This window comes from Elephas maximus, chromosome 5 (genome assembly GCF_024166365.1).
Source record: "Elephas maximus indicus isolate mEleMax1 chromosome 5, mEleMax1 primary haplotype, whole genome shotgun sequence".
Taxonomy (NCBI): domain Eukaryota; kingdom Metazoa; phylum Chordata; class Mammalia; order Proboscidea; family Elephantidae; genus Elephas; species Elephas maximus.
The window spans coordinates 138604039-138630553 of record NC_064823.1 but is presented as its reverse complement, the minus strand read 5'-3'; the positions used below and the strand labels follow the sequence as shown (position 1 = coordinate 138630553).

At 46.2% G+C, this 26515-nt stretch overlaps 2 protein-coding genes across 5 annotated transcripts in view; one reads left to right on the top strand and one right to left on the bottom strand.

Moving 5' to 3' along the window:
* Positions 1-461: 461 nt before the first annotated feature.
* Positions 462-15019, top strand: SOD3 (superoxide dismutase 3). 2 transcript variants are annotated; one of them, XM_049886430.1, is made up of 3 exons: positions 462-596; positions 7330-7461; positions 7609-15019. In XM_049886430.1, exons 1-3 carry the CDS (start codon positions 525-527, stop codon positions 8071-8073), a joined length of 669 nt encoding a protein of 222 aa, XP_049742387.1. In that variant the 5' UTR covers positions 462-524; the 3' UTR covers positions 8074-15019. The 2 variants fall into 2 exon arrangements, with proteins under 2 accessions (XP_049742387.1, XP_049742386.1); XM_049886429.1 differs by having other exon boundaries at positions 471-596; positions 7330-15019.
* Positions 15020-26515, bottom strand: part of CCDC149 (coiled-coil domain containing 149) — a 194754-nt gene continuing 183258 nt past the window's right edge. For all 3 annotated transcript variants that reach the window (XM_049886425.1, XM_049886424.1, XM_049886423.1), the window contains one exon: positions 15020-18446. In XM_049886425.1, coding sequence (XP_049742382.1) covers positions 18007-18446 — 440 coding nt within the window. In that variant the 3' untranslated portion in view covers positions 15020-18006. The remainder of the gene's footprint in view (positions 18447-26515) is intronic.

The window sequence follows — 26515 nt, the reverse complement described above, 5'->3', positions numbered from 1 at the left end:
CCCGATATGTTCAAAGCATGTGAAATGAAGTCTTGCCACCCTTGCTTCTAATGAGCATTCTGGATGTATTTCTTTTGAGACAGATTTGTTGGTTCTTTTGGGCACAATTCTGGAAAAAAATCACGCATATGTGCGAGGTGCCCATCTCCATCTTAAATAGTTGCATCCAACAAAAATAAGTCAACGGCTGAGGAAATCGGGGGAAAAGCAAAAGGCCTTTCAATAAAAAGGCCATTGTACGCCTCTCCAAACAGGCTATTTTCTCTCTGATTTTTATTCCCCTGCTGCGTGCTGAAGGTCACTGGCTACGTCTGCACAAGCTGGTAAAGTCACAAAAAGAAATTCTTGGCAAGGGAACCCTGGGACAGAGGAAGAGGAGATGAGGCACTTTAACTGCAAGAAAGTCTGGCTTGCTTTTCCCTCCCTGAACCAGCCCATTGACCTCGTTCCCTCAGGCAGCTGACCACTCCCCTGGGCTGGATTTCCTGTACTCCCACAAACAGTCTGGCTTCTGGAGTCAGCCTATGTTCCTGCCGCTGTCTGGGTGCTGCTCCTCACTTTCCAGGAGGGCAAGTTATTTTGGAAGAGCTGGAAAGGTGGGTGCCATGTGGCAGTTCCTTTCATTCTTCTCAGAGTATGCTTACTAAGAGTTTGAAGCCAGGATGGGGAAATGGGCCCCTTCTTTGAAAAGTATTTGATTATCTTCTTCAGGGAGAAACGCAGAATGACAGTGCTGGGCTGCACTGATGGGGGTCAGTGGGGAGGTGGGTGGGGGGGCTCAGGAGGGCGATGGGGGCCAAAGAAATGGTTCTTCCTTTGGACCTGCCAAGGCCAGTCCAAGGGAACTTTATTTTTAGGGGGGGAAAAAAAAGGAAAAAAACTCAAGTGATGAACCCTGCCTTTCTAGATGTTGTGTGGCTTGGATGTCAGGGACTGCCAAGGAGGAGCAAAAACCAACTGCCATCGACCCCATGTGTGTCACAGTAGAACTGCGTTCCATAGGGTTTTCGATGCCTGATTTTTTGCAAATAGATTTCCAGGCCTGTCTTCTGAGGTGTCTCTGGGTGGACTTGAACCTCCAGTCTTTCGGTTAGCAGTGAGAGTGTTAACCGTTGGTGTCACCCAGGGACTCCCTAAGGAAAAGAAGGTGCTCTGCAAAGCCACCCATTTAGGGAAAGCACAAAGGGGAGGGCCTAGCCAGCTGCTCAGGGTTACCACACTGGCTCCTTCTGGGAGTGTGCCGAGAGATTAAAAAAAAAAATTCCGAAGGCTGTAGGAGGATCATATTTTTCACATATACCGACCCAGAAAGGAGGCAAAGCTCCCTACCTTCCCTTGGTTTAGGACAAGGGCCCCATCCCCCTTCTCTGATAACCTTGTTTTCCCCCTCCTGACCCACCTCAGGCTCTCAGTAAACCCTTGGTCACCCAAGCTCAAATTCAGTGGAAGACTATGCAGGGGAGCCTCGAAGGACAGAGGAGTTACAGGCTTAAGAAACAAGGAGTTGGAGCTTACTGGGGTTTGAGAAAGAATCGTCTTCATGCTTTAAAGGAAATGCATCTCCTTAGAATGTTAACTGTAGACATTCATCAAAGAGAAGCTTCATTGACACACCCCAAACAATCTGTTTCTGCTCTGTGCTATTCAGGGAAAGGGGGCAGTGGTGGTTCAGTGGCACAATTCTCCCCCTCCATGCAGGAGAACCAGGTTCAAATCCTGGCCAATGCACCTCATGCGTAGTCACCACCCACTTTTCTGTCAGTAGAGCCTTCCGTGTTGCTATGACGCTGAACAGCTTCCAGACTGAGATGGACCGGGAAGAAAGGCCTGGCAATGTACTTTGAAAATCAGCCAATGAAAACCCTAGGGATCACAGTGGGCAGAATTTTCTTCAGTTGTGCATGGGGTCACTATGAATCCAGCTGACTCAACGGCAGCTAACAACAGCATTCAGGAAGAATTTTCCAATCAGCAGAGCCCCCCTGCGTGGCCGAGCTGCCTTAGGAGGTGAGGGGGCTGCTGAGGATGGAAGGTATATCCCCCCATGCCCTCCCCCACTACCTTCCAGTAGCAACATTGCACCAGGGCCACTTCGGAGGTGTTTCTTTGATGTCATTTTCTCTGAGTCTCCTCCCATCTCTCTAGCTGCTCCTTCCTGGAGTTTTTCCCTGGTCCCTGCTCCTCCAGAGACTTCACTGGTATCTCTCTGCTGATGGCCCAGCAATCCATCTCTAGCTGCAGTTTCTGTCCGATAACTAAGAGCTGCCATTTACTGAGAACCTTCTATGTGTGTGCCAGGCTCTGTGCTATGTGCCTTAGGAAAGAGAGCTGTGCACTGTGGTGCTGAAAGCATGGGCTGTGACAGAGGCGTCACTGAAGCTTGGCAGGTAGGGGGCATGCCCTGGGCACCTTTTGAGGAGGGGCGCTAATGAGCAGCTTCTATTGGCCGTCACTATTACCATCGCCAGCTGTACAAGATCATTCAGCAATTCAAAACTAATTGCCATAGGCGCTATTTTCCGCAGATAGGGCCCTGGCTCTGGAGCAGACTGCACACCTTCTCCTCTTGTCCCAGCTACTGACCGTATGTGTGACTTTGGGCAAGTCACTTCACTTCTCTGCACCTCAGTTTTCTTCACTTTAGAATGGAGATAACGATAGCACTGACCGCATAGGGTTCTTGTGAGGCTTAAATGAATTAACACGTAAAGTGCTTAACGGTGCTGGCACATGCGTTTAACAGCAACAACAAAAAAATTGCCTTCGAGTCAATTCCGACTCATAACAACCCTATAGGACAGAGTAGAGCTGCCCCCATAGGATTTCCAGACAGCGGCTGTAGGATTCCAACTGCTGACTTTTTGGTTAGCAGTCGAGCTCTTAACCACTGAGCCACCAGGGGTACATGTGTTTAATAGACATTAGCAATTATACTTGTCTCCTTTCAGCCTTATAGCCAGCCACTAAGGTATTACAATCCCTGTTCGCAGATGAGAAAACTAAGGCTCAGAGAGGAAATGAAGCTGATCTGGAGGCTACAGTCCAGCATTTCCTTTGCTACTTTGCAATAAAAATAACAGAAATAGCTAACCCTTAGAAAGTAGCCTGGTGGTGCAAACAGTTTGCGCTCAACTACTAACCTAAGGATTGGCGGTTCTATCTGCTTCCATAAAGATTACAGTCAAGAAAACCCTAGGGAGCAGTTCTACTGTCTCTGTAACACATGGGGCTGCCGGGATGAGTTGACATCGACTCAAAGCAATGGGTTTGGTTTTTTTTTTAGAGAGTAAGTGGCACAGGCAGCCTTCAGATGCAGGCAATGAGTTCCAGAACCCATTCTTGTAATCACCAAACTAAATTGCCTTTCTGTAGTGGTTAGATTATAGAAAGCAGAGGGTCAGCTAAAAAGAGGAAGACCCTCAACAAGATGGATTAACACAGTGGCTGCCACAATGGACTCAAGCATAGAAACAATTGTGAGGATGGCGCAGAACCAGATAGTGTTTCATTCTATTGTGCACAGGGTCACTATGAGTTGGAACCGACTCAATGGCACCTAACAACAATCGCTATGTAAAGAATAAATACTCAATCCTGGAGTTTATTTTTAAAATGGTACCAGCTTTGGGGGTGGAAGAAGCCCTTGGAAGTGAAATTGACACTCAAACCAGTTCTTTGGAGGCAGCATTGATCCCTGTGGACAGACTTTAAAATGTGAGAAGAGCCTGGCATGCAATATCTCATTTAATCCCCACCGTGATCCTCAGTGGTATTAACCAACCTTATTCTACAGGTCAGAAACTTGAAGCAAAGAGAGAGTCAGTCACTTCGCCATGGTCTCACAGTTTGTATATGTTGCAATTGGGCTTTGAATCTGGGGCCTGTAAGAATGGAGAGGCAGGGATGTCTGGCTTCTTCCTCTAACTTCACAAGGGGGAAGAAGAATCAAGATCAACAGCCCAAGGCTGAGTCCTGTGAGGTGGAGGTCAGACATGCCTCCTCTCTCCAACCTTTTAACCAATTCTTATACTAGCTGTTTCTTCCACAGCACTCTCTACTTTTCTGCTGAGCTTGATAATTCGTTGCAATGGCCATGCAGAACTCACAGACAATAGTCACGGTTAAGGGGTTTATTGGGGAAGTTACAGGTTAAAATTCAGGTTCAGGAATGCTCAAGCTACAGTTCTCCGATCAGGACAGCCTCTTCTCAGCCATCCGTGCAGGCAGGTCTCTCTCCACCCCTGGGCCCCTCGGCCTGGCCTCCACCCTACTCTGGCAAGCCTTAAAAAGCTCTTTTAGCTCTGCTGAGAAGTGCCCAGAGGCACCCCATTCCACCAGTTAGCCTTGGCCTCAAGGCATTCAGCTTCAGCTCCAAGGGTTAGCAAATCTAGCTCCACCAAGTGCTCAGAGGCACCCTACTCTGCCAGCAAGCCTCTCGCCCCAAGGTCCTCAGCTTCCTTGCTCTGTGGGCTGCGAAGCTTGCTGCGCCATCTCCTGATCGTCTCCTACCTCTGCTACTGCTGCCACTTCTTGCCATCTTTGGTATTACAGCTCTCTCTCGGTCTCCTGGTTCTAGTTGCTTTCTCAGAACAGGGATCTTGGGTTCAAAGGACATGCTTCGCTCCTGGATCTTCTTTCTCAATGGCAGTTAGATCTTTCCTTCTTGCCTCTGGATGGCTCACTTTAAGCCTAGCAGGATGGCAAAACCGACCAATCCCCTCCATAGGGTACCCCATACACTCTATTTGCATGGTCCCACACCCACAAGGGTATCACGCACCTTATTTACATTATGAACAAGCTATCCAATCCCCTTGGTGGGCTACCAGCACCTCACCTACACAGTCATTTCGTGGGAGTTACAAAGACTATGACTAGAAGGACCGCATGAAGTAGTTCACTGCACCACAGAGTCTGACTTCAAAACCCTTGGCTACACCCCAGAATCTTCAATGGAGCTTGAAAAAAAAAGCCAAGCCCACTGACTCAGAATCTCTTGGAGGTGGGGTCTGGATATATGATTTTAAAGGCCAGAATCTGATGTGTGGCCAACACTGAGAACCCCTGCCAGCTACACTGCCTCTTCCAAGTGCCAGACCCATGTTGCCACCTGTCTGCCAAACATCCCCACCTGGGCACCCACCAGCATCTCATCCTCTGCAGGCCCAAGTAGAACTCAACTTTTTTCTCCATTTCTTGGATTCTGGTACCACCACAGATTCCCTGGGTGGTGCAAATGATGAAGCACTAGACTACTAACTGAAAGATCGACAGTTCGAAACCCACCAGACGTGCCTCAGAAGAAAGCCCTGGTGTTCTGCTTCCGAAAGGTCACAGCCATTGAAACCCTATGGAGCAGTTCTACTCTGCAACACTTGGGGTCGCCATTAGCCTAGTGTCCCCTGCCAGGAGTCTGAGTCCTCTTCAACTCCTCTATCTCCTTCCTTCCCGCCACTGCTACCCAAGATGTCTCCCAAACCCACGCCCTCCTCTATCTTTGCGGCCTCTATCGCAGACAAGCCCTTACCATTCTGGCTTGGTGTGCCTGCTGACTGTTCCTGCTTCTCTGTGTCTCCATCTCTCCCTGGGCCACCTCCCATGCCCCCTCCTCTGTATTCCCCAGTCCACATCCTTTCTCCTGCCACACTGAATGAACTAAAAACTACCTCATCAGCCACTTCTCTGCTTAAAAACTCCCACCAGCACCCTCCGACTGGTTAATATCCACTCCTTAGCATTGCAAACCCAGACTTTCAGCCCTTGGCTCGTATTCCTCTTGAGGCGAGCCTCAACACCTGCCTCATATTGCAGGTCATGTATCTGCCACACTAAACTTCCCACCATCCCCAAAACAAACTGTGCCTGTTCACAGCTTGTGAACATAGTCATGTTGTGGCTCCTGCCTGAAATGGCCTTGCTACCCGACTCAGCTGAAAAACTCCTACTCAGCTTGTGGGGCCCACCTCAACTCTCGCCTCCTCTGAGAAGATTTCCGGGAGTCCCCCAGAGAGATGGGCACCACCTCCTCTGTCCTTACCCAGAACAAGGCTCTATCTTCATGAGAGCATCATAGGATTGTGTTGGGATTTGATGGCATGTCTGTCCCTACCCCTCAGATTTTTTAGCTCTTCATTCAACAATCACATATTAAAAGTCTCCTATTGCCATGGGAGCCCTGGTGGTGCAATACTTAACAGCTCAGCTGCTAACCAAAAGGTCAGCAGTTCAAATCCTCCAGCCACTCCTTGGAAAACCTATCAGGCAATTCTACTCTATCCTATAGGGTAACTATCAGTCAGAATTGACTCAACGATGGCAACAGGTTTGGTTTTTTGGTTTGGTATTGCCACATGTAGGGTTGGTGGTGGTTCAGTGGTAGATTCTCATCTTCCATGTGGGAGACCCAGGTTCAATTCCCAGTCCATGCACCTCACGTGCAGCCACCACACTTCTTGCGTGTTTTATGTTGCTGAACAGCTTTAAGCAGAGCTTCCAGACTAAGAAACCCTAGGGAAAAAGGTCTGGCGATCTGCTTCCGAAAATCAGCCAGTGAAAACCCTATGCATCACAATGATCTGATTCACAACCAATCATGAAGGTGTGTAGGACTGGGTAGTGTTTTGTCCCACTGTGCACGGGGTCACCATGAGTCAGGGGTTGCCATGAGTTGGAATGACTTGGTGGTAGCTAACAACAACAATATTGCCAGGTGTGGGCCTAGGTGCTGGGGATATGGATGAACAAAACTGAATTTCTGTCTTAAAAAAGCTCCAAGTTTACCGAGTATGGCAGAGAAGAGGGGAAACGGTGTTTGAGAGAGAGGGCGGTGTGCAAAGACCAAGAAGGGCGGACGGCGAGTCTTGTGCGTGGTTATAAGGTAGAATGTAGAATGAGAGAGGCAAGAGATGAGGCTGGGGAGAGGAGGGCAGGAGTAGGCCTTGAAGAGCCATGAGAACCTCCGCCCCATGCCTCCTGAGACCCTGCCAGACCGTGGAGATTGGACTGGATCCTGAAGGTAAAGGCAGTCGCTGAAGGGTTTTAATCACGGAGGGCCATGATCACATTTGTGGTTCAGAAGGATCCCTGTGAGTTTCTTGACAGCTAGGATCTTGTTTCATCCATCTTTGCGACAACAGCATCTAACACAGTGCCTGGCACACAGTAGGCCCTGAAGAAATGTGTGCCGAACTAATGAAGGCACGCAGGACCAGAACGGCCTTGGGGGGCGGGCGGGGGGGCGGGAGGACAGGGAGGATTGGGTCCGATGTTAATGGAGTCCCTGAGATTCCATGTTTAGAGTGACAAAGCCTCGTTCCGCCCTTGCCGCAGGTGTCCTCCACCATGCTGGCGCTGCTGTGTTCCTTCCTGCTCCTGGCGGCCCGCGCCTCTACCGATATGGATACCGACACGGCGGAGCCCGGTTCCAACACGGCAGAGCAAATCCGCGACATGCACGTCAAGGTGAGGGAGATATGGCAGGCGCTCACGCACCGGGGGGCGAGGGACGGCGGGCCGGGCGCCGACCTCTACGCCGCCTGCAGCGTGCAGCCATCCGCCTCGCTAGGCGCTGCGCAGCCGCGGGTCACTGGCCTCGTCCTCTTCCGGCAGCTGGCGCCCGGCGCCAAGCTCGAGGCCTTCCTGGACCTGGAAGGCTTCACCGCAGAGCACAACGGCTCCGCCCGCGCCATCCACGTGCACCAGTTCGGGGACGTGAGCCAGGGCTGCGAGGCCACTGGGCCCCACTACAACCCGCTGGGCGTGCCGCATCCGCAGCACCCGGGCGACTTCGGCAACTTCTGGGTCCGCGACGGTAGCCTCTGGAAGTACCGCACGGGCCTCAACGCCTCGCTCGTCGGCCCCCATTCGATCGTGGGCCGCGCAGTCGTGGTGCACGCGGGCCAGGATGACCTGGGCCGCGGCGGCGACCAGGCCAGCGTGGAGAACGGCAACGCGGGCCCCCGGCTGGCCTGCTGCGTGGTGGGCGTGTGCGGGCCTGAGCCGTGGGCGCGCCAGGCTCAGAAACATGCTGAGCGCAAGAAGCGGTGGCGCGAGAACGAGTGCAAGGCTGCCTGAGCGTTCTGGGCCCTGCAGGAGCCAGGAGATCATACCTTCCGTGCGCCCCGAGACCCTCTCCGCGCCTTGAGACTCGTTCTGTGCACCGCGACCTCTCACTGTCTTGAGTTCTTCCCCACTGCACCCTGATACCCCCGCTCTGTGCACCGAGACCTGACTAGGCCGAGTTCCCTCCATGCGCCCTGAGACCCCTCTCCACCCTGAAGTCTCCTCTCCACTGTGGCCGAGGTCTCCCCTTGAGCCCCGAAACTCCCTCCACCCTGAGGTATCCCCAAGTATGCTGAGACACCCCCTCCATCCTGAACCACCACCTCCCACACCAGGTGCCCTGAGGGTCCCAGACTAGTGAAGTACCCCATCCTCCCTGAGGGCCTCCCAGGCCCCCGGTGTTCCCTTTCCATCTTGACCCCCATGAGTCCTGAGACCTCACTCTGCCCTGAGGACCCCCTTCCCCCACCATTTGCCTTTAGGTTCCTCCTAGGTGCTGTGAGACTCCTAAGGTGCCCTAAAGGGTCCCCCTCTCCCCGTCACCACTGCTGTTGGGCGGCTGGCCCATTCCTGTAGCCGGAAGTTAGGCTCCCTGCCCCGCAACCTCAGCTGTTTTCTGCCACCAGCGGAGAGCTGCTCCTTTTGGGGTTGCAGTCTTGGTGTTGCGTATTAAAAACTCAGCAGTTCAGTCCTGCGCCAGGCCCTGGGTTACTTGTTTTGTTTGTTTGAAACTTCTCTCTGGGGCTGAGCTATTTTTTGGAGATGCCAAAGATACTTCCCAAATTCCAGCAGAACCGGAGTTTGCTTACACCCCAGTCCTACTCATTTACTGGCAACAGTATTCAGCCTCTGTGTGACTCCCAAGATGAGGAGGACCAGAATCGTTAAGGGAAATTAAAAAAAAAAAAGGAAGCAGCTTCCCAGGGTCCATCCAAGAGCCATAGAGTTCGAAGGGAGAAGAGGCAATCTATCTGCAATAAACTTCCTGGTGATTGTGATGCTGGCACCATTGGCTTGGGAGGGAATTTAGTGCACCAAAGCATCTTGGCCTGTGGCTTCTCACCTTTGCCTGCAAGTGCAGCCTAGGTCCACATCCCAGATGGTGGAGACAGGGTCATGAAGAGGAGACTGGTGAAGTTCCAGGGAGATTGGCGTTGGTATCTGGAGTTGTCTGCATTCTCCACAATTACGACAATGCTCTTCTTGATGAAAAGGCAGGTCAAAGTAGTGGGGACCAAAGGTGGTTAATTTTGATTAAGATTTGTTTGAGTTCAGCCTCCTTTTTTAAAAATTCTAACCTATACACGGACTAGTCTTGAATATACCTCTTCATTTTACTGAATAACTGGATTTGTAGTAACTTTGTAACTCCCTGGATGGCACAATCAGTTGTGAGCACTCGACTACTAACCAAAAGCTTAGCAGTTAGAACCTACCCAGAGACACCTTTAAAGAAAGGCCTGGCAACCTGCTTCTCAAAGGTCACAGTGTTGAGAACTGTTGGAGTGCAGTTCTACTCTGCACACATGGGTCACCGTGAGTCAGAATCTACTGGTTGGCAACTGGTCTGGGTTTTTGTTTTTTTGGTGGGGTAGACTCACTTGCGAGGTGTGGTCTTTCCACCCTGGTTTGTCTGAGGTGGAGTCCCTGGGTGATACAAATGGTTAACATGCTTTGCTGCTAACCAAAAGGTTGGATGTTGAGTCTACCCAGAAGCACCTCTGAAAAGAGGCCTCATGATCTACTTTCAAAAAGATGAGCCAGTGAGAACCCTATGGAGCACAATTCTGCTCATATGCATGGGGTCACCATGAGTTGGAATTGACTCAAGGGCAACTGGTTGTTTGTTTTTTTCTTCTTTCTTGGAGGCAGTTTCTATTTCTCCTAGACTCATGAGGCAGTGACTCAAACTGAACCCCAGCCAGAAACCTGTCCTCAGTGTTATTTTTACCCCTAACTAGGACTTAACTTGTTATTTTAAAATCTTTCCTTGAACCCAAGCGACAACTGGAGAGAAAGGCTATTGCCTGGTGACTTTGCTCCACCAACTGTTTCTCAACATACTGGTTTGGAATATTAACTTGAACTATACAGGTCAGCACTGAAAGGGCGTTAACAAGCCAAGTCGTTAAATATTCTGATCTCAAATAAACATGTTTGCTCATCCCCACAATTAAAAGTGGTGGCAGTGAAGCTGCAATTACATAGGGACACACGGGGGAGAGGAAGAAAATGCCAACCCCCCATCCCCCCATCTTCTACTCTGCTGCCCAGATTATAAATTATTTCGGGACAATCAGGGAGGGTTCGGACTTACTTTGCAGAAGGAAGTTGGTGCTTCTTATTGCTTTTCTTTAGTTCTTGATTTCTCTCTTCACTGCCCTTGGCCCCCTTAGACAGAGCTGAAGAGATACCCCTGTAGTCCCCCATCAGCTCCCTTATGCCCTGAATCTCACCCCCCATTTCTGCTCTGTCAATTAATAGGAATGGGATTGATAAACTGTTTTATGGAGCTCCAGAGAGCCAAAAAGAAGAAAGGAAACAATAGGATGGCAAATGATAGTTCACTGGTAGTGCAGTGGTTAAAACGCTTGACTGCTAACCAAAAGGTTAGTGGTTCAAACCCACCAGCCACTCCATGGGAGAAAGATGTAGCAGTCTGATTCAGTAAAGATTTCAACCCAGGAAACCCTATGGGGCACTTCTACCCTGTCCTACAGGGTTGCTATGAGTGAGAATTAACTCAATGGCAGTGGGTTAAGGGTAAGGTAAAAGGAGTCCCCATGTGGTGCCAATGGTAAAGCACTTAACTACTAGCCGAAGGTTGGTGATCAGCTCGCCCAGAGGCAGCACGGAAGAAAAACCTGGTGATCTGCTTCCAAAAAGTCGCAGGCATGAAAACCCTATGGAGTGTGGCGCTACTGTGACACAGGTTGGGTTGCCATAAGTTGGAATCAACTTGATGACAACTGGTACTGGTAAGGGTAAAGGAATGCATGAAACACGGTGGTCAAGAGCTCAAGCTCATATAGAAAGGCTGGTTTGAATCCCAGCTCTGCCACTTAGGAGCTATATGACCTGAGCAAGCCACTTAACCTCTCTGAGCTTAAGTTTCACCTTCTGTAAAATAAAGCCATTTCATTGGATTGTTCTGAGGATTAAATCAAGTGTATTCATAGATTAATTCAAGTGCATTCATGAAAAGTGTGTAGCATAGCATGTGCCTCTAATAAGATTTAGATGTTAGCTCTAATTAATTACAATGGCTAAAATCAGAAAAATCACTGTCTACTAACGGATTGGGCTATCTTGTAAGGTAGAAGGTAGTGGGAGCCCTTGAGTGGTGCAAACGGTTAGTGTGCTTGGCTGTTAACCGTAAGGCTGGAAGTTTGAGTCCACTCAGGGGTGCCTTGGAAGAAAGACCTGGCAGTCTACTTCTATGGAGCACAGTTCTGCTCTGGCACACAGGGGGTTGCCGTGAGTTGGAATTGACTTGATGGCAACTGGTAACTGGTAGGCTAGTGAGTGTCATGCACTAGAAGGAATAAAGTAAATGTTTTAGATTCGTGGGAGTGGTTTCTGCATCCACCGAGCAGCTGGATGACATGAACTCTGTAATCTCAGCTCTGAGATTGATTACTTGCAGGGAGGGACCTAAGGGGAAGGGAAGATTGTGGGCCGTAGGGGGCAGGCGTCTGGATCTTGGCAGAGGACCTTCTGAGTGCCACCAAGCCCGCCCATTGGACCCCACTTGGCCCTGGGGACTATTTTTACTTCTTTCCTCTTACACATCTATTTTCTTAATCTCCTTGTATTTGCTATTTTGACTTCCCAGCCAGCTTGCTAATCAGTTTGCCTATTTGACTCACAGGGTTTGCATTTGTCACTGGGACTTAAAACACACACTTGTTTTGATTTCTTTTTGTAAAATTAGAAGCGTTTGATGTAATGACTCTACCTAGACACAGCTGGTAAAGTGAGAAGAATGCTCGAGTTTGCACGGTTTAAACACAATGTAGACAATAATTAGAAATGCTATCTTTAGATGTTTAGGATAAGCTTTTTCTCAGAATTGCAGTGCATTTTTTTTTCCGAGTGGGGCTTTTCAGTGCGTAGATACAGAAATACTAAAAACATTAAGAAAATAGAACAAATCAGCCCGTGCTTTGGTCAACTTGAAAGACTGCAGGAAATAAACCAACTGATTTTGGATTCAGTGCTTTTGACTGAACGCATAAAATCTTTACATTCTCCATATTTTTCATGACTACCATATGGTCAGAGGCTTTTAGGTGACAGATTGCAACTGATAAGTCGCTATAATATGTTCGAAGCAATGCCTGGCCTATGCTCGACCGGCAGGGAGGGTGAATAGCAGAGAAAGACGCAAATGATAAAGACAATTAATCATCTACATTAGAAAAATCACCTGATTTTTATTGCAGGTAACAAAAAAAGATAGAATTATGATACATGGTAGTCATAGAATCCAAATAAATAGAAGTTTGTTCTTTCTTTAAATAAAACTACAACATATAGGCTGGTTTAAAAAAATAAAAAAGCCAATTGTTTTAAATAGGCTATCGCTGGTCCAGGCTAAGATCCCAAAATATATTCCTAAACTCACATAGACTCCAGCAAGTTAAACTTTTCAGTATTGTGCAAATTTTCCCTCTCTGCACTAAAAAAAAAAAAAAACCTCATTTAGTAAAGAAGTGATATGGTTGTAAGGCAGCACATTTATACCTATCATTTTAAATTGCCTTCATGCTCTCAACTTGTTTTGTTTTCGTGAGCAATCATAATATTGAGAGACGGGCCTTTCTTATTTTTTTCTGCTTCTCGTTTCTAATCAGATTCACCACTGAGCTCCCAATTGCACTTCTCTGATCATTAAAATTTCCTCTGTGCAGAAAGACATCTGGGAAAAAAAAAGAAGGAATATTTTAAAGTAGTGAGTTGAGGGGAATCCTTTGGCTTTCTGACATCCTAACTGGAGCCATCTAAAGGTATTCTCAAAATTATTAGAGAGGAGGAGTGTTCCGTATGGAAGCTTCCAGAACAAAAGCTGAGGGAGAAGGGGCTCAAATAGAGACCTTCTGCAAAGAGAGGCATAGTAGCAAGCCATCCACAGGGCTGCAGGAAAATGACGAAGCCAGGAGAAAAAACCAAAAACCAAATCCGTTGCCATTGAGTCAATTCAGACTCATGGCGACCCCAATGTGCTAGAGCAGAACTGCTCTATAGGGGTTTTTTGGCTGTAATCTTTATAGAAGCAGATTGCCAGGCCTTTCCTCTGCAGAGCTGCTAGGTGGGTTTGAACCACCGACCTTCAGGTTAGTAGCCGATCTCAAACCCTTTGTGCCACCTTGGGACCTGGAAGCCAGAACAGAGCCCTTTTTCTTGAAGCAGCAGCAAACCAAGAGGTGCAAACTCATGCTGTGATTTTAAAGAGACGGGGAAGACGACCTCAGTTACCAAGTCAGTTGGTCTTTGAAATTCCTGAAAGCAGAGCTCAAACATTTTAAGCCACATGGCAAGTTGGAGTACAAATACTTAAGTAGGGATGACATACTGAGCAATTCACCCGGACATGTAAATGCCTGATATCAGAGCTTTTTCTTTTTTAGCACTTCGGATCCGTGATGGTGGTGTGTGTTTGGCAGTAAGAGCTCAGAGATGGGGCTGATAGGAAACTAATTTAGCTTGCGTGAGATTGCCAACCTGGAAGAGGTTTCAGTGGGGACTGAGCTAAATGCCATCAGGAGCTTCCTAGAGAGGCCTCGGGGGATAGAAGTTCAAGGTGTAGAAGAGAGGCAGAAGAGGGGAGAGAAAGGTTGACAGAGAAGGTCTGGAAAAAGGAGTCAGGGATGAGAAATGCCTGGCTTACAAAAACCAGTCCATTTCCATGGGTGTTAATTAAAAGAACAACAAACAACTCATATGTAAAAATCCACACCTAAAGGCTCTCAGATACAGAGCGATCCAGAGAAATGCAGAGTTTGCAAAGAAGCTTTCATTAAGAGACCTGTCAGCTCTGTTTCATTTATCCAGACTGCTTTGCGTTCTGCTGGCAACCCAGCTGGAAAAATAATGGAAGGACTGACACACCTGAATAGGTAAGTAAATGTAGGAACATTCCCGCTACAAAATAGGACAGATCATAAAGGAGCCATGGAGGAGAAGAGATGGCATGTTTCTTAACAAACAGCCATTACCCCTGCCCCCAACTCTAAACTCATCAGTAACATAATATTCTGACTATTTAAGGGAAAAAAAAAAGAAAAAATACATGCCGGTATCAGAACAACTCAGTTATTGGCATAGTTAGGACTCAAATCTATTCCTGACTCTTGAAAACTTCCCAAGCCCAGATTTTGTGTTGGCATTCATCTTTTAGAGGCTACATGTCCCCAATCCAGAGGGTGAAACTTGATGAACCTAAAGCTGTCACAGTAATTCCATCCTCCTTGCCAGGGATTTGTTTAGGCATAGGCATGTGACAACCATGACCACTGAAATGTGATAGGAACTGGGTTTTTTTGCTCTTAAAACACACACATGTAGAGCGAAACTTCCTTAGCCTTTGGACACAGCTATGAAAACAGGCAATGCCTGGAGCTGTTGAAGCCATCTTGGTATCATGAGGGCGTAGCTGACACCAAGGCAGGCAGAACAGAAAGATGGAAACCCAGAACCTTGATGACTTTCTTTAATGAACCAGCTCTGGAACTGTCCTACCGCTGAAGTTCTTGTTATGTAATATAATTCACTTCCCTATTGTTTAATTTTGTTAAAATTGTTTAATTTTGTTAAAATTGTTTAATTTTGTTAAGTGTGACTCCCAGCTGACAGTATCCTGACTAATGCAGGGTTTAGTGGAGTAGGGAAAGAATACTGCAGGCTTTCAGAATGACTCTAAAAACGACCAATGACAACTATAGGTAATTGCTGGAACTCTCTTTAATGTCTTTGGAACAGAAGAGTCATGTTGGGTTGGGATCCAGAGGTGGGACAGGGTCACATGTATACACAGGGTATTGTCATGGCTACACATGTGCCAGGATCAACTCGTTGGCCCCAATTCCATCTGATAACACAGGCGTTTACGTTATCGCCCCACTTCCCCCCACCCAAACTCTCCGGAACTCACTGCTGTTTTCCTGACTGTGATGGAATTTACTGGAGTTTTTTTTTTTTTTTTTATAAGCTCTGTTTTCCAGAAGGCGATGAATGGGCCCTAAAGACATGCACCTGGCAGACTGTGTGTCAAAACCAGAGCCTTTGCTGGGGGAGATTTTCCTTTTTATTATTATTGTATTAAATTTGGCTGTGTTTTCTTGTGGTGGCTCTGGCATCCTGTGCAGCAGTTTTGGACATTTGCAGACAGTTAAGGCCTAGTCCAGCAAGAATATAATTTCTGTGGCTGCTGGCTGGAGTAAGCACTGCAGCTACAGAAGGGACTCCCTAAAAGAGAAGTTGTGGGGGTAGGGCTGAGTGGGAGGCTGGAGCACAGAGGGGTGAATGGAGTGGTGTGAGTGACAGTGGGGTGGGGGGTGATGGCATGTCCACCTCACCAGGAGCACCAATGAACTGACTCTGACATGTACCCCCTTTTGCTAGATGGGGTGACCTCTGGTGAGTGGGAAGAAAGCAGCTGGACGTCCCCCCACCCCGCCCCCGTGTGTATCTGACAAAGGACTGGGACTTCTTGTCTGCAGGTTGCCCCATTCAGAGTGAGACCACATAAAATCTGATGGGGCTCCTACCTTCACTGCGAGTAGAGTGACACCAAGAAACAAAATTGGACAGGGGAGTGTCAGGGAAGCCTGGCCACCCATGTGTAGGTTTCACATCTAGGATCGCAAGCCTGGTATAAACATCCTATTTTTAGTTGCTGTCCAGTCGGTTCCTACTCATGACGACCCCATCTGTGCAGAGTAGAACTGCTCCATAGTTTTTTCCAAAGCATGACCTTTTGGAATCAGATTGCCGGACCTTTCTTCCAAGGCACCTCTTGGTGGGTTTGAACTGTCAACCTTTCAGCTCTTAGTCGAATGCTTAACCGTCTGCACTACCCAGGGACTAAATATCCTGTTTTTAGGATGAATTCTCAACCCCAACCACCTTGGGAGTCCCTCTTTTTCCTGCCAGAGGGTCTCTTAAAGGAGTGATTCTGTTCTCAGGGATGGTTGGAGCTTTAGGATCTCGCATCAGGCCTTCCTGGAGAGACGGCCTGAGTCCAGGTCAAAGACAGGGCTATCGTTTGATGATCCTTCAATTTTCTGCGGTGCCAGATGCTGCCTAGAAAAGCTAATTTTTATTCCAAAGGAAAGAACCAAGTGGGAGTGGCCACTCCCTCCTTTCTCATCCCCGGACCTTGTACTCTGCTCCACTGTCCTTAAAAGCAGTTGCCGTTGAATCGAGTTTGACTTGGGGGGCCTCCATGTGTGTCAGAGTAGAGCTGTGCTCCACAGGGTTTTCAATGGCTGGTATTTTGGAAGTAGATCACCAGGCCTTTCTTCTGAGGCATCTCTGGGTAGACCCAAACCATCAGCCTTTCAGTTAGCAGCTGAGCATGTTAACCATTTGCACCACCCAGGGACTCCACTGGTCTCTTTAACTGTGCTATAATGAAATTATCTTGTTTTTCCATCTCTCTGCCCTCTAGGGCCATGAGCTTTGTGTCTTATCTTTAAAATCCCAGCACCTGGCACAGGAGAGGCAGCCATAAGATTGTATGGAATGTGTGAAGGTTCAAGGTTTCAGGTGGTTTGGGAAAACTGGACTGGCCCTAAGCAGCTAAATCCTTCCAAACCACAAAACCCACTGCTGTTGCACCAATTCTGACTCACAGCGACTCTACAGGAGAGAATGTAACTGCCCCATAGGGTTTCCAAGGAGAGACTGGTGGATTCGAACTGCCGACCTTTTGGTTAGCAGCTGAGCGCTTACCCACTGCGCCACCAGGGCTCTCCAAACCCCAAATGGCCAGAAAATCCTATATGCATCACAGGTTGAAAGGTGAGAGCCAGCATTTCCAGATTCTCCCTCTCATCTTCAGCCAATGAATACCCTACAGATCACAACGGTCCAATCTGCAACCAATCAGGGGCATGGCACAGGACCAGGCAGTGTTCCACTCTGTTGTGTGTGGAGTCGCCATGAGTCAGGGCCAGGCTCCACAGCAGGGCAGCTAACAACAGCTGCCTCTCCTCTCATCTTGGAAATAACAACTCAAAACACCACTAGGAGTTCCCTTCTCCCCACCCCAATCACTCTAGATCAATTAATCTCTGGAATTTTAGGCTGGAAAACCAGCTCTTGCAGTCAGAAGGCAGGCCTCAACAGGGGCTGCGGATTTCACGCCAGAAGCCCAGCCTCCAAAGCCTGCGTGACAGACAGCGCTGTAGGCAGGCTGCCAAACACCCAGGCCGGGAGGTCCTTGGGGGCCCTGACATGATGAAGTGTAACAGGGCCCTGTGGACCCATTGTGCTCAATTACACCTTTCTCTCCAGACGCCGCACAGTTACAAAGACGGGACCTGATTAAAAACCCCATCGTTTCAAGCTCTTCCCATAATTTTGATCGACAACATTAAGCGCTAATAGAAAAACATCTTATCGCTAATAAAACAAATGCTGACAAGAAAAGACGAATGTGGAGAACCAGCCATATGACGAGCACGATTCCTGGGCCTCGCCATGTTCACAGCAGTGTATCTTCAGCAGAAAGAGATGACACGGAGAAGCTTGAGGACCCGCATTTAATAAATCAGACTGTACTGGCATCAGAATATTCACAGTTTGCAACAGGACTGGGGTGTTTTCTCACTGGCAGACTCGGAGGTGTGTTAGGAGGAAGAGACTTCGGCGGGTTCTGATGCTTTATTCTCTTCTGTTCCCAGTGCCTTCAATATGTCATCGTATTCAGTCTCTTTCCCTTCATGTTTTCACGGTGCTCCTCGGCCCTCCACCCTCTGAGGTCCCACTGCCATCTTCAGGTGTGGGATTTCTGGGCGCTGGCTGGCTGGCCTCAGAGGAGTCCGGGCAAGATTTGGAGAGCTCTCCCTGGGAGGCCAGGCCCAGCAGGGATGGCCCCACCTCGTTCCTCTGGCCCTCCACGGGACTCTCAGGGCTCTCCCTCCTGTCCCCTTCTGGCTCTGCAGCTGCCTGTTCCTTTGTCAGTTTAATTATTTCCCTTCCAAGCCTGTTTATTTCTTCCTCAGAAGGTAACTGGGGTAATGAAGGATGAAAGTGCTTGCGCTGGTTCCCGGGGTTCTGATTTGCTGGGGAGTTGACAGCGAGCCTCCCCGCATCCTCTGGTGCCGTCAACACCTCGGCTGCGGCACACCTTTCATCTTGCTCTTGCTTTTGAACCTCCCCTGAAAACAGAACAAGGACAGCATCAACCTCTGGCAGGAAGTCAGCCTGCAATTCCCCTCTCCTCCCAGCTTCCCTCCAACCCACTGTCATAGGGCCTCAGAGGAAAGAAAACATGTCGCCCTCCCACACCGTCTCCCCCAGGTGCGGGGCCCAGGACCCCAGTTAAAGAAGAAGCCCAGCACACCGGTGATTATTGCATTATTAGTGGAGGAAAAGGAACTATTTGGGCAGGTTCATCGTTTGTCCTTTTCAGGCACCTGGTTATCTCTGCTCCACTCCCCAAGGTAGGAAAGACATGGGACTCCTTAGTAATGCAAAGAGGTTCTGGCCGCCTCCAGGGTGAGAGGCAGGGGGCGCAGTTTGGGAGAGGTTTGGGGCCCTTCCCCGAGACTCTCCATCAGCACCTATCTGTTGATGCAGATGCTTGATGTTTCCTCAATTTCAAGTAAAATGACATATTGCTACCCCTAAACCCCTTCGGAGCCCTGGTGGTACAGTGGTTAAGCAGTCAGCTGCAAACCCAAAAGCAGACACTTCGAACCCACCAGCAGCTCCTTGGAAACCCTATGGGGCAGTTCTACTCTGTCCTATAGTGTCGTTTTGAGTCAGAATCGGAATCGACTCCACAGAAACGGATTTGGCTTTTTTTTTTTTAACCCCTTCACCACCACCACCTGCATGTCAGTTTGTCCTACTGTGGTGGCTTGCGTGTTGCTATGACGCTGGAAGCTATGCCACTAGTATTTCAAATACCAGCAGGGTCATCCATGGTGGACGGGTTTCAGCAGAGCGTGCAGACTAAGATAGACTAGGAAGAAAGGCCTGGCAACCTACTTCCAAAAATCAGCCAAGGAAAACCTTATGGATCACAACAGAATATTGTCTGATGTGGTGCCAGAAGATGAGCCTCCTAAGTTGGAAGGCACTCAAAACACAGTGGCCACGGCAGCGAACTCCCGCATACAATCAAGAAGATGGTGCAGGGTGGGGGAAATTTTTGTTCTGTTGTACATAGGGTTGCCGTGAGTTGGAGCCAACTCAATGGCAACTAACAACAACCAGCCATTCTATGCTATCATTAGGTTCTTACATGCACTGTTCAGTTTCTCCCCTTTGTAAACATAATCGTAATAGCTAACACTTGCTGAATGCTTCTCTGTGCTAGGCACTGCACTACGCCATTTTACAGGTTTTATTCTAGAATGTAAGTTCATGAGAGCAGGGGCTTTAATTGACTTGTTCACAGTGTTTAATTTAGTGTCTGGCACATTCAAGAATATTTTTTAAAAGTTCATTTCTTTTTTTTCTTATGAAAGTATAATCTGTTTCCATAAAGATTATAGCCTAGGAAACCCTATGGGGGAGTTCTACTGTCACGGGGGTTGCTATGAGTTGCAGTTAACTCAACGGCACCTACCATCAGCAACAGCATAACATATATACAAAGAAGTTCACAAATTATATGGCTCTGTGAATCTTCACAAAGTGATGGTGCCCACGTATCTAGCAACCAGGACACGAAATAATAAAGCATTCCCAGCTCTCCACAAACAAACCTTCTCCCCTTGCAAGTCACTTCTCCTCTGCCACAGCCAAGCACTGCCCTGACTTTGAACACTGAAGAAGATCTGTGCGTGGTCTTGAACTCGATGTAGACAGAATCATACTGCATGTATTCTTCCGTGTCTGGCAGCTTTGGCTCAGCATTATGTTTGTGAGATTTAGCCACGTTACTGGGTGTAGAATTTATTTGTTCATTTGAATGCTCCAAGATTTTCAACAGATATTTTTTAAGTGTTGAATGAAAACAGACAATTCAAAGGAAAAGAAATACACGTGGACAGCAAACATACCAAAAGAGTCATAATATCACTCATAATTAAAGAAATCTAAATCACAAGATGCGGGTCTTCATCTCCTAGATTGGCAGAAATTAAAGCGTTTGATAAAACTCGGTGTTGGTGAGGATGTGGGGAAACTGGCATGGCATACATTCATAAAGAGAATAAAAACCAGAAAAGCCCTTTTATGGAGCATTTGGGCAACATCTATTGCAACTGTAAATGCATTTACCCTTGACCCAGTAATTCATTAGTAATCTATCTATGAATATGAATATTAGCCCAAACAAATTAAGACATATATACCTAGATGCTCACCACAACATTATTTTTAATAGCAAAAACCTGATAAGAATCTGAGTACCCATCACTAGGGGATTGTGTATATAGATACCCTTACCCAGTTGTAAAATTTTTTCTGGTGATATTAACTAAAAATTGTATGTTGCCCCTGGGGAGTAGATCTAGGGTCAGTGGCGGAAGGGTGGGAGAAGGCTTAACTTTATACCTTTCTGTGCAGTGTGAACTTTTAAATATGTGCTTGTATGACTGACTGGTTAAAAAAATTAGATATACAACTTTATATGGAAAGGAAAGAGGCCCTGGATAACCAAAGCATTATTGAAGAAAAAGAACAAATAGGAAGCCTCACACTACCTGATCTCAAAACCTACTATACAGTCACGGGAGTCAAGATAGCCTGGTACTAGTATAAGGACAGACACGTAGACCAATGGAACAGAATTGAAACCCAAATGGAAATCCATCCACCTGTGGTCTGCTGATCTTTGATAAAGGATCAAAGTCCATTAAATAGGGAAAAAACAGTCTTTTAACAAATGGTGCTGGCAAAATTGGATGTTCATCTGTAAAAAAAATGAAACAGGACCTATACCTCATACCATATACAAAAGCTAACTCAAAATGGATCAAAGACCTAAATATAAAACCTAAAATGATAAAGATCATGGAAGAAAAAGAAAAAAAAGACAATACTAGGAGCCCTAATACATGGCATAAAGAATAACTAACAATGCACAAACACCAGAAGACAAACTAAATAACTGGGAGCTCCTAAAAACTGAACACTTATGATCATCAAAAGATTTCACCAGAAAAAGCAAAAGAGACCTACAGACTGGGAAAAAAATTTTGGCTACGGCATATCCTACAAGGGTCTAATCTCTAAAATCTGTAGAATACTTTGACACCTCAATAACAAAAAGACAAATAGTCCAACTAAAAAATGGGCAAAGGAGATGAACAGACACTTCACCAAAGAAGACATTCAGGCAGCTAACAGACACATTAGGAAATGCTCGCGATCATCAGCCATTAAACCAAAAACCAATCCCACTGCCATCGAGTTGATTCCGACTCATAGTGACCCTACAGGACAGAGTAGAACTGCCCCATAGAGTTTCCAAGGAGCACCTGGCGGATTCAAACTGCCAACCTCTTGGTTAGCAGCTGTAGCACCTAACTACTATGCCACCAGGGTTTCCATTAGAGAAATGCAAATCAAAACCACAATGAGATACCATCTCACCCTAAAATTACTGGCAGAAAAAATGGAAAGTAACAAATTTTGGAGAGGCTGCGGGGAGGTTGGATCTCTTATGCACTGTTGGTGGGAATGTAAAATGGTACAACCACTACAGAAAACGATATGGAGCCTTCTTAAAAAGCTAGAAATAGAAATACCATACCATCCAGCAACTCCACTCCTAGGAATATATCCTAAAGAAATAAGAGCTGTCACACAAACAGACATATGCACACCCATGTTCATTGCAGCATTAGTCAAAATATCAAAAAGATGGAAACAACCTAAGTGTCCATCAACAAATGAATGGTTAAACAAATTATGGTATATACACACAATGAAATACTATGCAACGATAAAAGAACAATGACGAATCTTTGATGCATCTCACAACATGGATGAATCTGGAGGGCATTATGCTGATTGAAATAAGTCAATCACAAAAAGACAAATATTGTATGAGACCGCTATTACAAAAACCCAAGAAAAGGGTAACACACAGAAAAAAATAATCTTTGATGGTTACGAGGGAGGGGAGGGCAGGGAAGAGGAAATCATCAACTAGATAGCAGACAAGTGTTTTGGTGAAGAGAAAGACAACACACAATATAGGGGAAGTCAGCACAACTTGATCAAGACAAAGTCATAGAAGCTTCCTAGACACATCAAACACCTTGAGGAACCGAGTTACTGGGGCTGAGGGCTGGGGATCATGATTTCAGTGGACATCTAGATCAATTGGTGTAACTAATTCATAAAGAAAATATTCTACAACCCACTTTGGTGAGTAGCATCTGGGGTCCTAAAATCATGCAAGCTGCCATCTAAGATACATCTATTGGTCCCAGCACGTTTGGAGCAAAGGGGAATGAAGAAAACCAAAGGTGCGAGAATATTAGTCCAAAAAACTAATGGACCACATGAACTACAGCCTCCACCAGCCTGAGCCCAGAAGAACTAGATGGTGCCCAGCTACCACCACTGACCGTTCTGACAAGGATCACAGTAGAGGGTCCCAGACAGAGTGGGAGAAAAATATACAACAAAATTCAAATTCACAAAAAAAGAACAGACTTACTGGTCTGACAGAGACTGGAGGAACCCCCAAGACTATGGTCCAGGGATACCCTGCTAACTCAGAACTGAAGCCACTCCTGAAGTATACCTTTCAGCCAAAGACTAGACAGGTCTATAAAACAAACAATAACGCACGAGGGGAATGTTCTTCTTAGTTCTATCAAGTATACAAGACCAAATGGGCAACACCTGCCCAAAAGCAAAGACAAGAAGGCAAGAAGGGACAAAAAAACTGGACGAATGGATGTGGAGAACCCAGTGTGGAAAGGGAAAGGGGGACACTGCTCACACAATGTGGGGAAGGCAACTAATGTCACAAAACAATTTGTGTATAAATTTTTGAATGAAAAACTAATTTGCACTGTAAACCTTCACCTAAAACAATAAAATTTAAAAAGAAAAAAGATATGCAACCTTGAAGACATTAGCACTCCATATCAGCTTGTCTGTCCTTTCCTTCACTAACTTGTGGACCTAGGAGCCTACATCCACTGCCTCCATTTCCTGACCTTGACTCACACCTTTGTTTGTTATTGTTAACTGCCATCTAGTTGGCCCCCAACACCATGCACAAAGGAACAAAATACTGCCTGGTTCTGTTCCATCCCCATGATCAGTTGCTATCTGGACTGTTGTGATCCACTGGGCATTCACTGGCTGATTTTCAGAAGTAGATAGCCAGGCCTTTCTTCCTAGTCTGTCTTAGTCTAGAAGCTCTGCTGACACCTCTTCAGTATCATAGCAACAGGAAAGCCACCACTGGCAGATGGGTGGCCGCTGGCTGGAACCACACCCAGTTCTCCTGAATGAAAGGTGAGAATTCTACCACTGAACCACCAAAGCCTTATGCCATTCAGTGACCTCTGGGTCACTAGAAGAACTGTTCCCTTTTCAATTCCCCTCCTCTGTCCCCTCTGCAGCATGCGGCTCTATTGGTCACAGCCCTCTCTCAAGCTGTCTTTCCCTCTGGCTGCTGGATCAACACTGCTTTTCTTTCTCCTCCATTCTAGATCTGTGAGCACACTGTACTAGTTCCTATGGCTGCTGTAACAAATTACCACAAGTTTAGTGGTTTAAAACAACCCCCATTTATTCCTTTGTATTCCTGAAGGTCAGAAGTCCAAGGTGGGTTTCACTGGGCTGATATCAAGGTGTTGTCACGTTCACATTCCTTTGGAGCTTCTGGATAGAATCCTTCCAGCCTTTGGTGGCTCCTGGAATCCCTTAGCTAGTGGCAGCATCATTGCAATCTCTGCCTCTGTAGAGTCATATTGCCTTCTCTTCTCCTTTTTGTGGCAAGTTTCCCTCTGTCTTCCTCTTTAAAGGATATACACGATTTGCATTTAAATTCCACTTGGATAATCCAGGATAATCTCCCCCATCTCAAGATCCATAACTTAATCACACCTGCAAAATCCTTTTGCCATATAAGGTAACATTTACAGATTCCGGGGAATAGGGCCTGATATTTTGGGGGCTGTTATTCAGTTTGGAAACCCTGGTGGTGCAGTGGTTTTAATTACTACGGCTGCTAACCAAAAGGTCAGCAGTTTGAATCCACCAGGCGCTCCTTAGAAACGTTATGGGGCAGTTCTACTCTGTCCTATAGGGTAGCTATGAGTCAGAATCAACTTGCTGGCAGTGGGTTTGGTTTTTATTATTATTATTCAGCTTACTACTCACACCTTCCTAATTTCCTTTGCTGACCTTGGAGCTAGCTGTATTTGTATAGTTCCTTTTCCTACCCACCAATTGCCAAACACTGCCTATGTCACTCAGAAGTATTTCTTTTTTCTAATTTCTTTTTTGTTGTTGTTGTTAAGAATATACACAGTAGAACATACACCAGTTCAAAAATTTCTACATGTATAATTCAGTGACACTGATTTACATTCTTCAAGCTGTGCAGCAATTCTCACCCTCCTTTTCCAAGTTGTTCCTTCCCCATTAACATAAACTCACTGCCCCCTAAGCTTCCTATTTTTCTTGTTATGGTTATCAGTTTGATCCCATACAGATAGTTCTTAAAAGAGCACAATGCTCAAGGCAGACATTCTTTACGAGTTAAGCTAAACTATGGTTTGGTTTAAAGAAGACCTCAGGGGATATTTTTGTTTAGGTTTAAAGATTATCTCAGGGCAGTAGTTTCAGGGGTTCATCCAGCCTCCATGGCTCCATAAAGTCTGGATTCCATGAGAATTTGAAATTCCGTCCTCAGAAATGTTTCTTGCCTCTGCTCGGTCTTCTGCTTTCCCAATACAGACGTATCAGTCATGGCTTGGATTGCTATGGGCTCTAGGTAAATTGCTCAGGCCTATTTGCCCCAAGGTTCAGCTGGATGTGACTTTCACAGCATCGTCTCATCCGAAGAACAGGGAAGTGTCCAGAAAGCAAGTGAAAACCACTCCTTAAATGTCATAAACCCAGACTGTGACAAGTGACAGGTATGTGGTGACTGTTTATAAGAATTATTTGAATTTCTGAGGATTTATTGATGCAATCAAAATGATTATACACTGAAAAGCACATAAATCTAGGGAGATTTAAATTCATTGAAAAAGTACGAATTGCAAAAAACGCAGCTTAGGATTTCTGCAACATGTAACAATGGTATATGTGTTACTCATTTTAATTATTTTAAATGCTATTCATTTTATTTTTTTACCCCTAAATTGGTGTGTGTGCACATATAGCTTATAAGGAGCCCTGGTAGCACAATAGTTAAGCACTTGGCCGCTAACCAAAGGTCAGCAGTTTGAACCCATCAGCTGCTCTAAATTGATCTGCTTCCATAAAGACTATAGCCTGGGAAACATTATGGGGCAGTTCTACTCTGTCATATATAGTTGCTTTGCATCGGAATTGACTCCGAAGCACACAGTGGAATCATACAGTTTATAACTACCTTAAACATAAAATCTTGCTGATTAATTTTTAACCTTGCTAATGTTCTATAGTGAGTTTCAACAGACCATTTATTAAATATTTATTAAATATATGAATATACAAACAAATAAAAATACACAGATAAATTAATATATTAATGCATATATTTGAATACCATGCTTTAATATATGAAAGAAATCCTTGAACTTATGGTATTCATTTCAAGTTGCTACCTAAAAGTTCTTAAAATGGCCCAACCAGAAAAAACAAAAAAGATTTCTAACCTGCACAAACACTTAGCTACATCTAAGGTTACTGAGGGAAGCTATCGTGTAATTTTCATATTAGCAAATGAACATTTTTACAGTGGTTTTACATGGGGGTCCAATGAGCAAGTTTCCAGCATAGTGTAGGAAATTTTATTCAAAAGGAGTAAATTATGGTACCTTCTACAGCTACATTTTTCACCAATGTGAGATGAATAAATTCCTTCTTGAAATTACTCTTATGAAATTACTACTTCCAAGACACTTCATAGTATATTCTGGTGCCCTGAAAAAATTAATTAACCTTACGTGTAACAGCCTGACCCCTAAACATTGGCGGTGTGTTTTAACCATGGGTCAGATTCACCTTCTGTGCCTTAATTTACATCTAAGTATGAGTGGCCTAAATTACACAGGGCCTACTGCCTTGTGCCATTTCTTTAGATGACATT

What these genes read in the sequence shown, in the direction of transcription:
- SOD3 (XM_049886429.1), top strand. Translation starts at nt 525, where the DNA reads ATGTTCCTGCCGCTGTCTGGGTGCTGCTCCTCACTTTCCAGGAGGGCA. An exon ending in ATTTTGGAAGAGCTGGAAAG is followed by an intron (nt 597 to 7,329) that starts GTGGGTGCCATG and finishes CCCTTGCCGCAG; the next exon opens with GTGTCCTCCACCATGCTGGC.